The 21,530-nt window shown below is 35.1% G+C and overlaps 1 protein-coding gene across 2 annotated transcripts in view; it reads right to left on the reverse strand.

The window, feature by feature from the left end:
* Positions 1–1,152: 1,152 nt before the first annotated feature.
* Positions 1,153–21,530, reverse strand: part of LOC114325660 (nexilin) — a 76,739-nt gene continuing 56,361 nt past the window's right edge. For both annotated transcript variants that reach the window (XM_028273777.2, XM_028273776.2), the window contains exons 7-8: positions 9,759–9,925; positions 1,153–1,491 (exon numbers count right to left, since the gene is read on the reverse strand). In XM_028273777.2, coding sequence (XP_028129578.2) covers positions 1,324–1,491; positions 9,759–9,925 — 335 coding nt within the window. In that variant the 3' untranslated portion in view covers positions 1,153–1,323. The remainder of the gene's footprint in view (positions 1,492–9,758; positions 9,926–21,530) is intronic.

Consider the following 21,530-nt stretch of genomic DNA (forward strand, 5'->3'; position numbering starts at 1 on the left):
AGTATATGATGCATCTAAGGTCAAGTATGATAACCGAAGCTATTACAGGAATTATTGGGCTTGAAAAACCGTTTTCCCCATAGGAAATAGATTTGATCATACTTATGAAGCCTATAACTTAAAAATTCGAATTTTCCCGGATATGAGGTATACACCGTTAGATTCGTCTGGAGTTCTTCTACAAACGTTCAGTTATTGGCGCAATTCGTAGGTTGAAATTTTGAGTAATGGTCGAAAAACCAAAATTTTCAAAGTTTAGTTTTTCAGTTTTTCGGCGATACTGAGCCGTGTGTATGTCTGATCCTTAGACACCATTTGAAAGCTTAATTCAACACTATTGATTTGGTGTATTTGCGGTTCTCTTCTTGAACCGAAGATATATACCCCCAAAAATATGCCGTTTTGTACCTACCACGTCCTACAGCTGGCTTATGGGTGGTCAAAAGTCACAAACTACACCGGTTCTGAATCGTCCGACCCCCTCTTTAAACACAAAAAAAAATTCAGATCGGTTTAACTTTTCTAGCCACATACATACATACCCACAAACATTTTCCCTTTTTTAAATAGAAATTGAGTCGGTATATTTCTGAGCTCGGCAACTTTAGAATGGTATAACCGATTTTCAAAATTAGACATGCGTTGGAAAGGTAATGATCAGTACTATTAGAATCCGCAAAGGTCGGACTTAAATTTTTGAAGTTTTTGGGAGTTTTGGGAACGAGAACGAAAAACATGCCCTAAATAGGAAGGACCGTAAAATCCACACCCTTGGACCAAAATGGATGGTTGATATATGAATGGGTGAGTCTTTTCCTGAACTTTAAGATGGGAGTTGGTACAATTTTCAATTCCGTCAGATTTAGACAATCGAAAATTTCGTGTATATATAGTGTCGCGTGTAGGGGGGTGTGGATGTGCGCCACTGGCGAGAACTGCCGTTCTCTGGTAATTGAATTTTATATTTTCCTTAAAATATTTGAAATATTAATATTCTGGCAAATATTTATATAAATATTGATATTTATATAAAAACGTAAATATAACTATTCTGACAACTGTCAGATTTAACTAAAAGAGCATGCAGCGATTCACGACATTCTTAAAATCTTATATGACGTCAACGAAGGGTTTGGGATCAACTGTACTTAATAAGTTTTTTATAAAGCTTCTATTTTTACACAGCTTTTGAATTATTATTGTATATATTAACTCAACCTTTGAAAATAATAACCTAACACATTAGAACTATTTTCAACGAGTATTGATATACTTCTTATAAACAAAAACAATAAAATATAATTATTAAATCAAACAATGAAGTTATTTTGTTTTATTTTTCTTTTTCTCTTGATCCAAGCATTGCTGTACATGGAGATCATAATCATCAAGGACAACTTTATCACATATTTCACACGATAGCTTGGATGAGGATTGCAAGGCAGACCTTGTGACCATTTGTTCCCCCTGACCACAAGTCCAAGCATGTGCCTGAAAAAAAAAGTTGTTCATGAGAATGTATATGTATAAGATTCTCCCAAATGTATAGCATTTATATAATGTGTAATTAATTATAGGCGTTTGGTCCGAACCATAAAAAGGTGATAAAATCGAGTGCAAGAAATAGACTAAGAAATAAAGTTGAGAACAGAATGGAAAAGCAAGCAGTATTCGGAAAAGGTAGAGGGACTACAGGTAATATTTTCTTAATAAGAAACTTAATAAAGAAAAAAGAAAGAAATATGTGTGGATCTGAGAGAAGCTTTTGATTCTATACGAAGAGACTATATGGAATTGCCTAGAACAACAAACTGAAGATAACTCCCAAAATATTTATAATGAAAAGATTAAGTTCATAATAGATGCCGACGAAAACAATTATTTCCCTTTGATTTCCCCTCTTGTTGCAAAAGCCGAAAGAAAGAAGAAATATTATGCTCTCAGTCGGTTCAGTTTCTCAGTGAGTTATTAGCCACCCTCAGAACTAGTCGGTCGCGTTTTAGCTCAACTCCGAATGACTACATTCTCAATTCACGGCTCATATTTCTTATTACCATTACACGGTTATTCACGCGAATTATTTATCTCTCACTCCTTTTTACTCACACGCTTGACTCTCTATTTTTTTCCGTTTTTCTACAATGTTTTTTTTTTTCTACTAAAAAAAATTCTGTTTTTCTACAATGAACAATTCACACATATGGAAAACATACAACCAGTGTCTATTGTGGTATTAGCAGAAATTGTAGGTAAACAGCAGGTCCACTATTAATATACATCCAGGAACATGTACCCAACTCCCAAACAATATCCGCCCCCAGAAAACACTTCCGAAAATGCACCAAATTCCGTTTACTACTGTCAAGAGGCAAATACTCCCATAGCAAACATTCCACAAAATCAATTTATTTTTCCAGCACAACTACAACAATTTCCACTACAATCACAACCAATGTACTACGTCCAAAACAACCCATCCACTGCAGAGCAGACCTCAAAAAGACAGATAAATCTTGAAAATATACATTCAGAAAACTCAGATATCGAGTTTAGCGAAGACGAAGACAAAGAAGCCCAAAATAAGAACTCATGGCAAGTAGTCAAAAAACGTAAATTTAAAAATAACGATTCTAATTCTTCCAGTTCACCACCAACAAAAATACAAAATCGATACAGTGCATTATCAAACGTCCAGAACACTGAACACACTGAAACAGACAAACAACAGAAGGTACCAAGACCACCTCCAATATTCATATATGGTGTCAAAAACTTTAAAGAAATGCTCGATAACTGTGCACAAATTATACAGAAAGAAACCTACTATACCAGAACCCTGCCAAACGACACTGTCAAAGTTATAACACATACAATAGATACCTATCGTCAACTGATAAGACATTTACGAGAAGAAAAAATCGTTCACCACACTTACCAAATAAAGGAAGAACGTGCCTACAGAGTGGTAATAAGACATATCCATCACTCTATAGCCACAACAGATATAACAAAGGAGTTAGAAAATGCCGGCCATAAAGTTCGCAATATAACCAACGTCCGACACAAACAAACAAAGGAACCCTTATCCTTATTTTTCATAGACCTTGAACTCAAGAGTAACAACAAAGACATATTTAATCTAGAATTCTTATGTCACACCAAAATAGCAGTGGAAGCACCAAAGAAGAGAAACTCAATCATCCAATGCATGCGATGTCAAGCTTACGGTCATAGTAAAACATATTGCACTAAGCCACACTACTGCGTCAAATGTGGAGAACAACATGATACAAAATCTTGTAAAAAACCTAGAAATACTCTGGCCAAGTGTGCACTATACAAACAAGATCACCCTGCTAACTATAAGGGCTGTGTTGTCTACATGGAACTAGTAGAAAACAGAAATATGCCAAAAAGAGGAAACCAACAGCCCCAAAGAACAACATTTAACAACACACATGTAAGTAATGAAACAAATCAGCTAAACACTACTCTACAAAATCGTCATAGAACGTATGCAAATGTGACAGCACATCAAATCAACCACGACCAAGAACCTAAAACTAACATAGAACTACAACTAATAACATTCCTTAACGAGTTCAAAAACATGTTCTCACAACTCATGAGTCAAAATAGTATGATATTAAACTTACTCACAGAAGTCATTAACCAAAGGAATTGTTAATGTTAAACATACTTAGAATTGCCACATGGAACGCTAATGGCCTGCTAAACCATAAGCAGGAAGTAATCACTTTCTTAAACCAGAATAAAATCGATGTACTGCTTGCTTCAGAAACCCACTTTACTGATCTAACTACGTTCAATATTCCGCTTTATACTACATACAGTACACCTCACCCCGATGGTACAGCTCATGGTGGCTCGGCCATAATCATACGAAGCTGTATATCACATCATGAATTGCCAAAATATGCAACAGAAAAAATTCAAGCAGCAATTGTTCAAGTGAATGCAACGCCATGGCACTTTAACATATCTGCAATCTACAGCCCACCTCGTCATGCAATCTCCACAGATGAATACAAAGCCTTCTTTCAATTACTTGGCAGTAAATTTGTAGCCGAGGAGATTGGAATGCGAAACACACACATTGGGGCCCAAGACTCATAACAACAAAAGGTCGTAACCTTTTAAAAGCAATGACCGACAACAACTATGATTGCCACACCAACGGAATCCCTACTTACTGGCCAAGTGACTCCAGAAAACTTCCAGATGTGCTAGACTTTTACATAAGCAAAGGAGAATCCAGAAACAACTGTCTAATAGAATCCAGCTATGACCTCTCATCTGATCATACACCAGTTATCATGAACAAGAGTACCACAGTCATAAACAACACACCCCCTCCTCGACTAGCGTCAAAAAACACCAACTGGGCAGATTTTCAATACTACCTAGAAGAAAACATTAATCTTAATTTGCGAATCAAATCTCCACACGAGATAGATACAGCAGCTCAATATTTCACCACCCTTGTGCAAGAAGCGGCATGGCAATCTACACCACGAAATGAACGCAGACCGACACATACAACAAATGTTCCCCTACACATTCGGCAACTTATTGCTGAAAAACATCGTGCGAGAAGAAACTGGCAAAGATCTAGAAACAACATAGATCAACATATATACAATAGACTACGTAGACAATTTGGAGTAGCCATCAAAGCTGCAAACAACGAAACCTTTGAACATTACATTACAAACCTTACAGCAAATGATCAGACGCTATGGAAGGCGACTAAGAAACTCAAAAAACCATACACAACTATTCCTCCCCTCCATAAACCAAATGGTGAATGGGCTCGTTCCAACAAAGAAAAAGCGGACGTCTTTGCTGAACATCTTACGAGTGTATTTCAAACCGAGCCACCAGACCCTGATGAAGAAGTGGAAGAACTAATTAGCGCAGCATGTCAAATGTCCCTTCCAATCAAAAGTTTTACTCCTATAGAAGTCAAGAAAGAAATAACCAAACTCAACTCACGAAAGGCTCCAGGTTATGACTTAATCTCGGCACAAGTACATACTACAACAACTTCCTCGTAAGGCCATTATTATGCTAACAGTAATATTTAATCGCATGCTAAGTTTATCATACTTTCCAAAAATATGGAAATTTGCAGAAATTATAATGATCCTTAAGCCAGGAAAAGCTCCCAATGAAGTAACATCTTATCGACCCATCAGCCTACTCCCAATCGTTAGCAAAGTTTTTGAAAGATTGCTGCTACAAAGAATATACGCAGATCATGAATTCCTAACATTACTACCAGAACATCAGTTTGGTTTTCGGGAAAACCACTCTACTACACAACAAGTCCATCGAATAGTAAATGAAATATCAAAAACTCTCGAAGAAAAGAAATACTGCAACGCTGTATTCCTAGATATCTCACAAGCGTTTGACAAAGTTTGGCACAGAGGTCTGCTTTACAAAGTAAAATTAGCACTATCTAGTAACTATTTCCTCCTAATCAAATCCTACTTATCAAATAGATATTTCTCAGTAAAATTCAAAGACCAACAATCCAACATCTGTCCTATTAACTCCGGAGTTCCGCAAGGTAGTGTTCTCGGGCCGCTGCTTTTCTCACTCTACACAGCCGATATACCAGAGTCTCATAATACTACGATCGCTTCCTTTGCTGATGACGTAGCAATACTCGCTGTAAATGAAGATCACATACAAGCCTCACAAGACCTACAACACCATCTGGACATACTCAGTGAGTGGTACACAAAATGGCGAACAAAAGTAAATAAAACAAAATCATCTCAAATAACGTTTACAAACCGTCACAACACATGCCCACTTGTAAGAATAGAAAATAAACCAATACCAACAGTAACAGACGCTAAATACCTTGGCCTCCATCTTGACCAACGTCTTACTTGGAAAAAACATATACAGACGAAAATAAGACAACTAGACTTGAAATTTCGGCAAATGTATTGGCTCCTTGGACGCAGATCAAAACTCAACATCCAAAACAAAATTCTTCTGTACAAAACAATACTCAAACCTATTTGGTACTACGGACTACACCTCTGGGGCTGTGCAAAGTCAACATCACTCAATATCATCCAAAGATTTCAGTCTAAAGTTCTAAGATCAATAGTGGATGCACCATGGTATGTAACTAATCAAACACTTCACGAAGACTTAAATATACCTTTCATCAGAGAAGAAATCCATCGAGCATCTGAATCACAGAACGAGCGTACCATTCACCATGACAATGAGTTAGTAAGCGAATTATTCCATAATGGCCCTGCCACAAGGAGACTAGATCGAACCTGGCCTCAGGACCTATTTTAAAACTTAAACATAAATAGAATAAGATGAGACATCATTGGAAGTCTCTTCTTCATGCCCAAAAACATGGAACAAATTTACTTAATACTCTTTTATTGATGTAGATTGTAAATAAACATAATTACATAAAAAAAGCTTGACTCTCATAATCGCGATTCACTTTACTCTCAATTCTACATAGCAAATGTATGTATGTTTTGTATTAAACCCAGTAATAATTATAATGTACAGTGATTGTAAATAGTGATTGTGTTAAATAATAAAATAATTACCCCACACGTTTATTACTCATTTCAAAACCGATTTACACCTTGCTTCGACTCAACAAAGATTATCAGGGTCTACGTTATCAACCACTACAGAAACTTGTTCCCGTCTTGTGTGAAGGACAAGAGATATTCACCTTCACCAGGTCCATTTAACAACTGGTGAAGCGTTCTGCACACTATGCAACATGCTATGGTAGAGGCTGGCAATTTATGTTGTGTATGTTGGGCTGATGAAATGTGTATAGTTAGTCAGCCCATCCTACATAACATAAATTGGCAGCCTACCATAGCATGTTACATAGATTAACAGAAATTAACATGTCAAAAAATAACTTCCGAGATTGCAGTAGACAATGGGTACAACGAACAAACAAAAAAACAAAATTTTAAATCAAATGCTGCATAAAAAGCCCTGAAATTAGTCGTTCCACCGCCAGAGAAAAAAACCTAGTACCTTTTGCTTGATTAGGGACCGTTCAAGTATTAAGTAACGTGGTTGGGTGGGGGGGGGGGGTCAAAAATCTTCAAAAATTGCATTACGCAATAGTGAAACGCCCATTAGAGTGCGTTACGTAGGGTAGGGAGGGGGGGGGGGGGTCAAAAATCTTCAAAAATCGCGTTACGTAATACTTGAACGCTCCCTTACATACACTGGCAAGATATCAACTAAAATAGCCTAACTTATAAAAAACCAAGGAATAAAACCAGCTTTCAGAATAAACAACAACTTAAGAAAATATGTTGAACAACAAGAGCCAAAAGAAAAAGCACTTACACAGTAGTGGATATCAACTTACAAGTGATGACGGTCTAAAAACTTTATTTACATCGGTTTACATTTACAAAAAATTTACATCGGTCAAACTGGTAGAACCTTTACAAATGTATAGCAGAACACAAAAGGGCTTTCAATAATGGAAAAACGGATTCTACGTACACACTTCACCTTCTAGATCATTATAACTTTTTAATGGCCAATTTCAAATTCTCCATTAATTCAAAATAAAGGCCTTAAGCTATCTTTATTAGAATCTATTAAAAGTGGGAATTCCCATATTTCCCCTTGTAATATGCCCCAGAATTAAAGAAAAATTTGTTGAAACATAAAAAATACATTATCTGACATGAAACTTAAACTGCAGACAGACAAAGTCAACCCCATAAACTCGATAGGTAGGAAAATTAAGGGAACTTATAGCATGATATGGTAATTCCCATATTTACATTTCCATAATTCCCCGTAGATCCGCCACTGTTCAGTAGTTTTTTAAATATAAGATGGAACTGCAGTTATGCTGAAACTGGATAAGTGTGAAGCATTCCTAAAAACATGATAACTCTTATGTCGCTCTAGAAGCACATTTTCTATCGCACTTCTTCAATTTTTTTAAGGAGTTTTCGGAGGTTTCCTGAAGACTAAAATACGATGCAACTATTTTTGTCCACGAATTCAAAGCTTAAAGAGTATGAGTCTCTCTTATTTCAATAATAAATATTTTCGATCACTTTACCCTGAATTAGTGCACTTAACATAAACCGAACACCTGAATCCAACAACTTCAGAAGGTTGTAGCTTCATAATAATACAGCTTCAGAACAACACGGCGGACGTGGCATAGTGGACAAAGATGCTGTTCCCGAACCTAAAAGATTGGGTGGACTGTGATCACAGGCGACTGGATTATTTCCTAAGGCAGGTGCTCACAGGACACGGGTATTTTAGAGCCTACCTCTCTAGGTTAGGAAAGGCTGACACTGATGAATGCCTATACTGCAGACACCCGGACACTGTTACACATACAATGCTAGAGTGCAACAGATGGATAGTAGAAAGGGACAGAATGAAAAAAGTTAACACATTCACTGTCGTCTGTCGCCAAAAGGCGTTAGATTACTGAGTTGGATGCCAGTATCACCAAAAGGCGTTTTGCCATACTTAAGTCTGGTATGGTCCTTTTCATGGGCATTTTTCAGTGCGTCAGAAATGATAGAAAAAAAGGTAAGTCCGTGATAATATACATTTATAACATTTATTCTAACATGACATTTTAGTTAAATCTGACAGTTGTCACATTTTAGTTGCAATTTGGCATAAAAACAAATCAATTGTGTTTATCGCATTTATAAAATGGTATTTTCTTTGATTTTTATAGTCTTATAAATTGTACAGATTACATTCGTAGACATATTATATAATTCGTAAATTTTTTTTTCGATTATAGCGCCATCTATCGAGAACTAGAATAAATGTTATAAATGCCTGTAATCACAGACGTGCCTTTTTTTCTGTCACATACAATTTAATGCGTTAGAAAGAAATCGAAAAACTGTGACGCACTGAAAGATGCCTATGAGAAAAAGAATACCACTATCGCCTTTCGGCGTTCAAAAACTGTGAAATTAAATAGGTTCTTTTCGTATTGGCTCTATACTAAAGTAACTGAATATATAGGCGGCACCAAAACTGAGTACCTAATAAATGAGTAGCGGCTAATATGTTAAGTAACCTTTTATTTGAGACTTAAAGATGGGCTGAAATTCTAGAGCTCGAAAGTGATCTTCCAAGTTATATTAAAACCAATTGTGTTTAAATGTTAGGTTTTAATTATGCAATTAATTTACACATGTAGAAATGTCAGTAAGATTATAACTTCGTTTAATGTTACACATTGATACTAATAAAATATTATAAAAACATTTCATATTTGATTTTGAAAGTGTATGTGTTAGTATTGAACACACATGTATATACCGTTTGACGGTAGCGGGTAGGTGCCCCTCTATTATGATCCCGATAGAGGTAGACTTACTTCAGGGATTTAGCGTCCCTACCCACGCGAGCTCCTGGTTTTTCCTCCACTTCCTACTAGGAGAGGAAACCAGGTCCTAACCCCAGTATTATTCTACCCAAACCCCAAATTCCTTCTCTATATATTATACCCCCCCCCCCACAAACCCGTCTGGCCAGCGTGGTGGGTTATGGGCAAAACCTCCAAAAATCAAAAGTGGGTAGGAAGTTTATTCCACAATCCCACACCGAAACAACGGTCTGCCTCGAGGATTCTGGGGGAGACAAGTCGACATTGAAAAAGGTTATATACCATCATATCATTATTAAAGGTTAAAAAATAGTTTCCTTACCTCTACTGTCTCCTTCGAATATAATTTGTCACACACAGGACAATTAACATCTGTCGACGATCCAACTGATGTTGAGGAAGAAACTGTAGCATCATTTTCTTTAACGGGAGATTTATCGTTCTGTCGAGTTCTACTCGGTACGATCTTATCAAGTGCGTCAGCGAGTCCTAAAAATGATTTTAGTTGTACAAAATGAAACAGTAAAATATCTCATATTTTGGAACTCTAATTATACTTTAGTATGTTTGGGTTTACATGACTGCGGACACTAAATCCATTCGTCAATTTTACAAATTTTTACTTATTAGTCATTTTTTCGTATCTTACCCTAAAACTAATATCTCTAATAAACAATTCTATTAATAAATAATTCTTTTTGTATTTTTTTAATAATATGTTTATGCTTATTTTTGTATATTTTTTAAATGATGTTTATGCAAAATAAAAGGGTCACAAATTTATGGGTTTTTAAATAAATATACCTTTTACCGAGAAAAAATTTTACATTAAATTTACTTGTAATTAATGGTATGCAGCCAGCTACAGGAAATTCTTTCTTGTGGATATTATATCTGAGTTCATTTAAATAACGGTGAATTTAAATTTAATATCGGTTAAGTTTTCTTAAATTTTTCAATTTTCAGAGCAATTTCTTAAATTGTACCTACAAAATATTTAAAAAATAAAAAAAAATTTAAGGCACTCGTGGGAGTGCCGACAGAAGTGAAAACTTCTTATAGTATATAAATTACGAGCTCAATGCTTTTACCATATCCTAAAAGAAGTGCTGTACCTATATCATATATGATATACGCGATGCCTATGTCTTATGCTATTTATGTATACATACACATAATTTATATATGTACAAAATTTATTTCAGCGAAGTGATGACGGTCGCTAATTTAATACTTTTTTACATCAAAAAAGTGTACAACGTCCCTAAATAAGTTTCACTTCAAATATTTATTTCGTCGAAGCTATGACGGTCCCTAATTTAATACTTTTCCCCCATCCAAAAAGTGCACAACGTTCCTAAAGAAGTTTTCACTTCAAAAATGTATTTCGTCGAAGCGATAACGGTCGCTAATTTAATAATTTTTCCCCATCCAAAAAGTGCACAACGTCCCTAAAGAAGTTTTCACTTCAAAAATTTATTTCGTCGAAGCGATGAAGGTTCGCTAATATAATATTTTTCCCATCCAAAAAGTGCACAACGTCCCTCAAGAAGTTTCCACTTCAAAAACTGATTTCATCGAAGCGATGACGGTCGCTAATTTAATACTTTTTTACATCAAAAAAGTGTACAACGTCCCTAAATAAGTTTCACTTCAAATATTTATTTCGTCGAAGCTATGACGGTCCCTAATTTAATACTTTTCCCCCATCCAAAAAGTGCACAACGTTCCTAAAGAAGTTTTCACTTCAAAAATGTATTTCGTCGAAGCGATGACGGTCGCTAATTTAATAATTTTTCCCCATCCAAAAAGTGCACAACGTCCCTAAAGAAGTTTTCACTTCAAAAATTTATTTCGTCGAAGCGATAAAGGTCGCTAATTTATATTTTTCCCCATCCAAAATGTGCACAACATCCCTCAAGAAGTTTCCACTTCAAAAATTGATTTCATCGAAGCGATGACGGTCGCTAATTTAATGCTTTTTTCAATCGAAAAAGTGCACAACGTCCCTAAAGAAGTTTCACTTCAAATATTTATTTCGTCTAAGCGATGACGGTCCATAATTCAATACTTTTCCCCCATCTAAAAAGTGCACAACGTTCCTCAAGAAGTTTTCACTTCACGAATTTAGTTCATCGAAGCGATGACGGTCTTTTAATACTTATACTTTTTAATTAATACTTTTTTTCATCCAAAAAGAGCTCAAGGTCCCTAAAGAAGTTTTTACTTCAAATGTTTATTTCCTCGAAGCGATGACGGTAGCTTATTTATTACTTTCTCCTCATCCAAATTTAATAATTTTTCCCCATCCAAAAAGTGCACAACGTCCCTAAAGAAGTTTTCACTTCAAAAATTTATTTCGCCGAAGCGATGACGGTCGCTAATTCAATACTACTTCCCCATCTAAAAAGTGCACAACGTCCCCAAAAGTAGTTTTCACTTCAAAAATTTATTTTCCCGAAGCGATGACGGTCGCGATGACGTTCGCTAATTCAATACTTTTTCCCTATCTAAAAAGTGCACAACGTCCCTAAAGAAATTTTTACTTCAAAAATTTATTTCGTCGAAACGATGACGGTCGCTAATTTAATAATTTTTCCCCATCCAAAAAGTGCACAACGACCCTCAAGAAGTTTCCACTTCAAAAATTTATTTCTTCGAAGCGATGACGGTCGCAACGACGGTCGCCAATTTAATACTTTTTCCCATCTAAAAAGTGCACAACGTCCCTAAAGAAGTTTTCACTTCAATACATATAGGTACGTACAAAATTTATTTCGCCGAAGAGATGACGGTCGCGAAATAAATCCTTTTTTCCTATCGAAAAATAGGTTTTACATTTATTTTAAATTTAAATACTTCTATACAATTTATGTATAGATACCCATAATATAGATACGTACAAAATTTATTTCTTCGAAGAGATGACGGTCGCTATGACGGTCGTGAAATAAATCTTTTTTTCCCCATCCTAAAAGAGGTTTTACATTTATTTTAAATTTAAATATTTCTATACAATTTATATATACATACAAATAATATATAGCATAAGCGATGACGGTCGCAATGACGGTCGCGATGACGGTCGCAATGACGGTCGCGAATTCAATGCTTTTTCCCCTATCCAAAAATCGCACAACGTCCCTAAAGAAGTTTTCACTTAAAAAAAAAACGTGAATGAAATCGGTAAAGTAATTCTCAAGTTATGGCCTAACCAAGGAAAATACTATTTTTATTGGGAATTACTAAGTAATAAAATTTTTCAAATTCATGAATTAGTGAGAGCCATTTGGGATAGAGCATTGTACGTCAAAAATCAAAACACTCTATACCATATTTTAGAAGAATAGGTTTGGTTAGTTTCTTGTTAAAACATGAATCAGCATTGGTGCTAGTTGATCATATGAGTAGCAATTGACAATTAATAAAAAGTGACCTGTTTTTCGAATATTATTTGCATAATCGTCCTATTAGAGATAAAACTCACTAAGTACCCTTTCAGACTAAGACACTGGTGTCTGACACCGGTGTCTGCCACCGGCAGCAAAGCATTGTTTTAAATGAACGATTAGAGACGAGCCACTTTGAGTGTCTGGCTGATTTTAGTGGCTCAACAATGCTTTGCTGCAATTGAATACCGGTGTTGGACACCGGTGTCAGACACCAGTGTCAGACACCAGTGTCTTAGTCTAAAAGGTATTAAGTGCACTTTTTTGAGGATTTTGACATTTTCATTAACTTGTACTCAATATGGTACTGCCCCACCGTGGAAAAGTCAATTGAAGCCTTCTAATGGCTGAGATAATTTATAGTACAATTCACTAAGCACATTATTGTGAATTGCGGTTCCAAGGTAAAATTCATTAAAAAACTTATTATTGTACTTGGTGAATTTTTCTTTGCAATCTTTTGATTTTTTGATTTTTCTTTGCAATTTTCATTTGATCCAGTCTATTGCATATCTAACCTTGAAACCATGTTCTACAACTGTGACAATTGCCTTGAAAAGTTTGCGGATTCAGATAAATATAATCAATTGCGGTGCGATGGAGATTGCCGCAGAAATTTCTGTATGCGCTGCACCGGATTAAATAAGTCCACCACCAAAGGCCCTATTGGAACAAAAATTTTCCCATCTAAGATTCTTTTGTACGGTATGTGACTCACCTAGCTTAACCCATTAGCGCCGAGATTAATAAATTATTGATTTTGTATTATTTTTTGCAATATTATTAATGAACTGTGTTTAAATAATAAAAAACTTCATAAAATATTTTTTCTGAGATATATCATTTCTGAGATATTAAGTGTTGCCTTAAAGCAACGCTAGGCGCTTAGACTACCTAGTTTTTGTTGAAAATAATAAACCAAAAAATTAAAGCATTTCGGATACAGTAAAGTAAGGAATAAAACAAAAATAGATATTTATTCATAAAAAAATGTAATTCGGTGTGATTAGTTATAAAAATTTACACTATCGAGAGTGAAACGGTATAAAACAAGAAGTACATAGTCCAATATCATATTTTAAACACATTGTTCTAACGATAGATTTACATGTTTTAGACGCACATCTTCTCTTTTTCCCATCTGGAATGTACTGTATCAAATGATTGATGGTGTCAAAACGAATGTCATCCGATACTCGGCTGTCGAGAGATGCTGTCAAGGAAGCCGACGGTCTTCCACGTCCTTTACTAAGTACACTACACTTCGCTAAATATGTGCTTACAATCTCTCTTGTAAAATCTAATTGCGATACCTTTTCTCTGCCAGTTTTATTATACAATATCCAACTATTTTGTAATGTAACATCGAGCATCCACGTAAAAATTGGCCAATACCATTTTTTGCCACGATACTGATCCGGTAGCAACTTACATTCTGATCTGATCCATTTGGTCAGTTCCTCCCTTAAATGTATTATTTTGGCGATCAATTTCGATCTAGAAACAAGTATGTTTCGTTTGAGTTTCTGAGAAAATCTTCTTACTTGACCTACTTCTTGAGTACCGCAGGATGATGAAATCATTGTTACTGCTGCTTTATCCACCCACTGGACATATAATTATCTAGAACAAAAATGATAAAATTTAAAATATAGGTAGTACAAGCGCCTAGCGTTGTTTTAAGGCAACGGCTGGGTTACAACAGGCACTGACTAGTAGTTATTGATCAATTCATATAAATTATTTAAAATATATTTTGTTAGAAGTATAATCAACACAAATTTAACATATATAAATAATAAGTTTCATTTATGTCGAAATTATGGTACTTACTCAAATCGAATGTCCATTATTTTCAAGTTCTAATATTATACTCGACTTCAAATGCACTAAACTAACAAACAGTCCTTAACACCGCAAATAGATATGCATAACTGAGTGTGGGCGATTATGGTAGATGGAATTTGCAAGGTCACACCTCTTTTATGACTGTCTTTTAACTTCAAGCTCCTCCCAAATACAGGCATGTCTGCCCTTGCTTTAAAGCAACGCACGGCGCTAATGGGTTAAGATATTTAAATGAAAAAATAACCAACTTATCAATACCACTAGAGAACTTTGAAGCTTTAACTCAAGTTACTAAGAAACTAATTGATAATTTTCATTGAGACTTACGATTTGTTGACAAAAAATGACGACAAACTGGACTATCTTGCGAAAAAAATTGACGAGATCCATAAACTAAGTAACCTGCTAAATCCTGAAAAGGTTTTAAAATCTGTTAGGCAGTTGGAACATGATATTTTCAATATATCGTCAGTTTTTTTCGGGGGTTCAGATGAGACTATTAAGGTTCAAATCCAAGAATAAAATTCAACTGATATTAAGTTGTGATTAGAAAGGCTCTCTTCAAACAGCAATGAAATATCGAATCAAATGAGCAATCTTACCAAAACTCTATCTACCATACCAACAAAAAAAGAGGTATTGAAGAAAAATACATGTCATGCCACCTCAAGTACCCAAACTGAAGAGCCTCAAGATTTCGAAGCAAGTCCAGAGCAAAAGTCAAAAATTAGAGAAGATAAGTGTCACTTTGTAGTTGTTAGTAACTTGAGCCCAATATACACCCCTATACAAGTGGTTCACTATATTAAAGAGAAGCTAGGTATCAAGAAATATATAGGGTGTCCCAAAAGTAGCGGAACGGTCGAATATTTCGCGAACCAAACATCGGATCAAAAAACTGAAAAATACTTGTTCAATCATTTTCAGAAATCTATCCAATGACACCAAACACCAATCCCCACTACACCCCCTGGAGGAGGGGTGGGGGGTAACTTTAAAATCTCAAATGGAAACCCCAAGTTTTTCTTGCAAATTTGGATTCTTTACGTAAAAGTAGTTAACTTTTATTCAAGACATTTTTTTGAACTGTGGATAGTAGGCGCTATAATTGGGAAAAACGATTTATCCTGATACCATAGGTAAATTATAGAAACGGTCTAATTTCTCACGAAATACACTTCCAAATAAGAAAACAAAAAACAGATTTTTAATCTTTTTCGAAAACCTATCGAATAACACCAAACATGACTCTCCAACCCACCCCCTGGAGGTGGGGTGGGGGGTAACTTTAAAATCTTAAATAGATTCGGATTCGCCATAAAAATTAAGCAACATTTATTCGAAACATTTTTTAAAATTTCTGATAGATGGCGCTAATAAATCGTATTTTTCCAATTAAAGCGCCATCTATTAACAATTCTAAAAAATGTTTTGAATAAATGTTGCTTAATTTTTCGTGACGGATCCGAATCTGTAATAAAAAGTGGAGGTTGCTATTTAAGATTTTAAAGTTACCCCCCACCCCACACCCAGGGGGTGGGTTGGAAGGTCACGTTTGGTGTTATTAGAAAGGTTTTAGAAAAAGATTAAAAATCTGTTTTTTAGTTTCTCATTTGGAAGTGTATTTCGTGAGATATTAGACCGTTTCTATAATTTACCTATGGTATCAGGAAAAATCGCTTTTCCCAATTATAGCGCCATCTATCCACAGTTCGAAAAAATGTCTTGAATAAAAGTTGCTTAGTTTTACGTAACGAATTAAAATCTGCAAGAAAAACTGGGGGTTACCATTTAAGATTTTAAAGTTACCCCCCACTACACCCCCTGGAGGTGGGGTGTAGTGGGGGGTAACTTTCCCCACCTCCAGGGGGTGTAGTGGGGGTTGGTGTTTGGTGTCATTGGATAGATTTTTGAAAATGATTGAACACATATTTTTCAATTTTTCGATCCGATGTTTAATTCGCGAAATATTCGACTGTTCCACTACTTTTGGGACACATTGTATAAGATGTTATGCCCTCCTAAAAGATGCCGACATAACAACTGGTTCTTCATTCAAAATAGGTATAAAATCTAGAACATCTATTAACCTATTATTTAATAAGGGCATTTGGCCACCTGGTGTAAACATTAAATGGTCTATCGAATCTTCATATTCCGAACCAACGCTTTCATCCGAGTCACATAAGAATCCGAAGAATATCAGAAGTCCTATTAGCCTGGAAAATTCAAATAGCAGTTTATGCAACAATAAAGATGAAGTTCAGAGCACAAACATACAGACAAACAGGCCATCGAAATTTGCAAATCTAAGAATGCGTTCCATACCCATATTAATTTCATTAAGAAAGATACTTTAGAACCATCGACTAATCTGGATCCATTGACCCCACCAAGAGTTAGATTAACCAAATACTCTAATAGTCGATATCTTTTAGCCAGATTAAGGGAACCGGATATCTTAAAGGCCATTAAACTTCATCTTGCTTTTTTACACGACCAACCTGCATCAGTATTTTATGATGGGTATACCAATACAAGTGTTAAACTGTTTCTGGCTTCCGACGGACTTCCTACAAAGAGTGAAGATCTACGAAAAATTCTTCTAGATTTTAATGATGCTTATGGAATTGGTGCAGATGAGGTAGACGCTGACCTTGCTGCTTTTAGGTCTTTTCTAACTTCGGAAAGAATTATTCACCTGCAAAAATCAAGGGAATGCCACCGAAACTACTATTCCGCAGCCTCTCCAAGACGAAATTTTTAAACATCACGACGTGTTCTGAGTGACTAGAATCCTCAAATTATTTTAGTGATAACAACTTTAGCATGGTTCTGATTAATATTCGTTCTATAAGATATAAAACTGATGAATTATTTATATTTCTAGAAGAATTAGGGTTTTCACCGATAGTTGCGGTTACTGAGCACTGCCTTGAAGTCAACGAGCCTTTTTTGTGAAAAAATATTCAACTATTGCTAGGTATGATCGTCCAAGTTCAGCTCATGGAGGCACCCTAATTCTTTCTACAAATAATGATTTTTCTCTGGTAACAAAATATGACTTTCTATTAAGTGAAGCATTCTTTGAGTTTTCCTTAGTTTACAGTAAGAACCTTAATCTTTATATTATTTGCATTTATAGACCACCTGACTCTTCCGTGGAACTATTTTTTCAGAACCTGCTTGATTTGTTAGATGACCTGCACCATAAAAGCAGAAAAATTTTATGCGGGGCTTCAACATTGATTCTCCTACAAGGATTACAAAAACTTCATCTACCATAATTGATTATATCGTCTCAGATTTCTCACCCCGTGATGTCTGCGCTATAACTGTTAATGCGGGACTATCTGATCATGAAGCGGTTTATACGAAGTTTAACATCTTCAGCAAGTCCTCCTCGAAAACTCGACGTTTAGGCAGGATTTTTTCCGTTCGGAACTTTCGTAAATTCCAAAATTTATGATTAACCTCTGAGTGGCACTTTCCTTCTATGGATGTCGATTATAATTTCAGTGACTTTTTGAATAAGCTTGTCTGTATCTTCAATAAAGCATTTCCTTTAATCACAATTAAGCCAAAACATCGCAAACCCTGGACTACCAAAGGTGTCCGCATATCAGCCAACAATATGCGTTCACTACTGTACATCAAGAAATTTACTACCAACGTCTCTGTTACTGAATATACAGGGCATACTGTATGAAGTACAGGGCAATCTATTTAAAACTTATAAAATCAGCTAAAAACTGTACTATCAAAATCGTCTCAGAAGCTCTAAAAGTGTTACAAAAGAAACTTGGTCCATAATAAACGATCTTCGAAATAAAACTCATACAGCTCAAACATTTTCCGTTCTAGACCCAGAAAATCTAAATGAATACTTTGTTAATGTGAGTAAAAATATAACATCAACTATTGTGTCACAACAAGATCCCAGTTCCTATCTCCCTAATTCAAGAAATCCATAAAAAATTTCTCAAATCTCCCAGACAATGTGGAATCCTCATCTCTCTAATTAATGATTCTTTTGAAAAAGGTAAATTTCCAGAGTGCCTAAAGACGGCCATCGTTATTCCTCTTCATAAGGGTGGTGAAAAATCTAATGCCTGCAATTATAGACCTATTGCATTACTACCGGTACTCTCCAAAATTATTGAGAGACTCATAAAAGCCCGACTTATATCCTTTCTCATTGATAACAAGATTTTATCACAAAATCAGTTCGGTTTTTTAAATAATAAATGTACCACCGATGCCATGTTTTCTGTACTACATGAGGTTTATCAAGCATTAAACAATAATCTGCACACTGCCACTGTTTTTTGTGATTATGCCGAAGCTTTTGATTGTGTAAATCACGTCATTTTGATAAAAAAAACTAGATTTCTATGGAATTCAAGGTATTTCTTTGAACTGGTTTCAATCTTACTTGGATAATAGGAAAAAACTGGTTAGAGCAAACGATACAGACTCTAGTCTCAAAAATGTTGTATGTGTAAATGTAAATTCAAATGTCGCAACTCTTCATGCTACCACAGTATATAGAGGTTCCACAGTAAAATTACTCGTCTGTCGGCGCTTTGATCTCAGAAAGTAATACCGGCAGTACGCAATTGGTAATTCACCAGTGGTGGATGCGGGTTTTCCCTGTTAAAAGCCGTACGTTTCTATGCGAATAGCAATGCGATAGTGGGGCAAAAGCGACTGCCAAAATTGCGCGGTCGCCATGCGCGACTACAGATTTTACTTCCAATTTTTCGGAAAGTGGTTCTACTGTCCCTCTTTATACTGTGATGCTACTATAACTTCTGATCTACTCACAATAAAATCCTGGTCCGATTCTAATTTACTCTCTTTGAACGTAGATAAAACAGTAGCATTATCCTATAAAGGAACTCTTCAACCCTTACCTCTTTACCTAATTCTGTAAAGTTTCTTGGTATTTTTTTAGATAGCAACCTTAAATGGTCCCTTCATATCGATGTGTTAAGCACGAAACTATCATCAGCATGCTTTGCAATAAGATCTGTTTCGAAGGAAATTAATTTAGCCTCTTCCAAAATAACATATTTTTCTTTGTTCGAGTCCCATCTTCGATATGGTCTTCCTTTTTGGGGTTCTGGTACAGCTGCCCAATCCGATGTTATTTTTAAATTACAAAAAAGAGCAATAAGATATCTGTTTGGCCTCAGAAGAACAACACATTGCAGAAGCTACTTCAAAAATCACAGGATTCTAACACTACCTTCTTTATATATTTTACTGTTTGCTTAATTCGTAAACATTTACATGTCTTTCCAGCAAGACCTAGACATGACTATTCCACCAGAAATTCTACCTTTGACATCTATTTACCGATCCCATCCAGTGAGTTAGTAAAGAAATCTATATTATATTCTACAAAAAAACTATACAACCATCTCCATCTACAACTTAAATCTGCAACATCTTTCCCCAAGTTCCGTAAAATGACAAAAGCCTATTTATCTGAAAACCATATTATTCAATAGCAGAGTTTCTTAACCAATAACTAAGAAATTACAGTATTCTTATGTGTAAGTAGAATCTTAATCTATATTTGAGTGTCATATGCAGCAGCTTAACTTATTAAATTTCTTAAGGTAGATTACGCAATTTGCATTTTTTTTTTAATTTTGCAATAGATTGTTACTGATTTTTATTTCACTTTATTATGTTTTATTTATATTGACGATTTATATAATTTTTAGTAAATTGTATTTGTTATTGTTTTTATTTATGATTCTTGTAAGCTTTGTCTATAAAATTATTAAATTTTTCATGACAATAAAGCATATTTCTATTCCATTCTATTCTATCTGGAGCACCGAATCGGTACTTAGTGATCTTTTAAACAATACGTTAGTAAACATAACGTAGATCGAGTTCCAGAATTATTAATATCTGGTAGCAAGAGTGAAGAAGACGAGTGAAATTAAAAGTACATTCACAAGAAATTTCTTTTCGGCTTATTGTGTAGATTTGCAGTTGTAATTCCCCTTTTAAAAAGATAATCTGTTTTAATCATGGACGTATAAACACAAATCTGTGTTTATACGTCCATGGTTTTAATTTTAACATTTTGTACTATAATGAATTTTTTGTTACTTATTTCTTTTCTTTTGAACCCCGAAGTCTTGATACTTTTCATTAACTTCACAATATTTAATTATTGTGTTCATGAAAAAACTCAATCAAGTACAAAAATTAATCTAATATTTAATAAATCATAGTTCCTGTGACGAAACATGGCATAATATATCTTTTTTTATTTACTCTTTAATTTGCATTAAAAAATCCAATATTCGAGCCAGGTGAATTTAAAAAACAATGGGTGCGTTCACCAGACCAGTGAGCTGTGTCAGCGCTTTGAAACTGCTTAAGATTTTTCGGGTGAACGTCAATGTCAATTTAGGCTAAACTTCAACGTGTTGACGAAGCGGTCGCCATTTTATTCAGCGTAGGATTTGCATCGCTTCAATATTGAACGTGCTTAAGAAATATATTGTATGGCGCGCTTATTTGAAAATATTTACTTTTACAATACCAGAAAACGATAATAAAATAAAAAATAATAACGGAAAACAGGAAGGGCGTGAACTAATAAATAACCAAACGATAGAAATAGGTATTTGGAACACAAGAGGAATAAATGGCAAAGAAGAGGAAATAGTCGAAGAAATGAAAAAACTGAAAATTGACATATTAGGAGTCACAGAAACAAAGAAAAAAGGAACAAGAATGAAAGAAATAAAAGACGGATACAACATATG

Source organism: Diabrotica virgifera, chromosome 1 (assembly GCF_917563875.1).
Source record: "Diabrotica virgifera virgifera chromosome 1, PGI_DIABVI_V3a".
Taxonomy (NCBI): Eukaryota; Metazoa; Arthropoda; class Insecta; order Coleoptera; family Chrysomelidae; genus Diabrotica; species Diabrotica virgifera.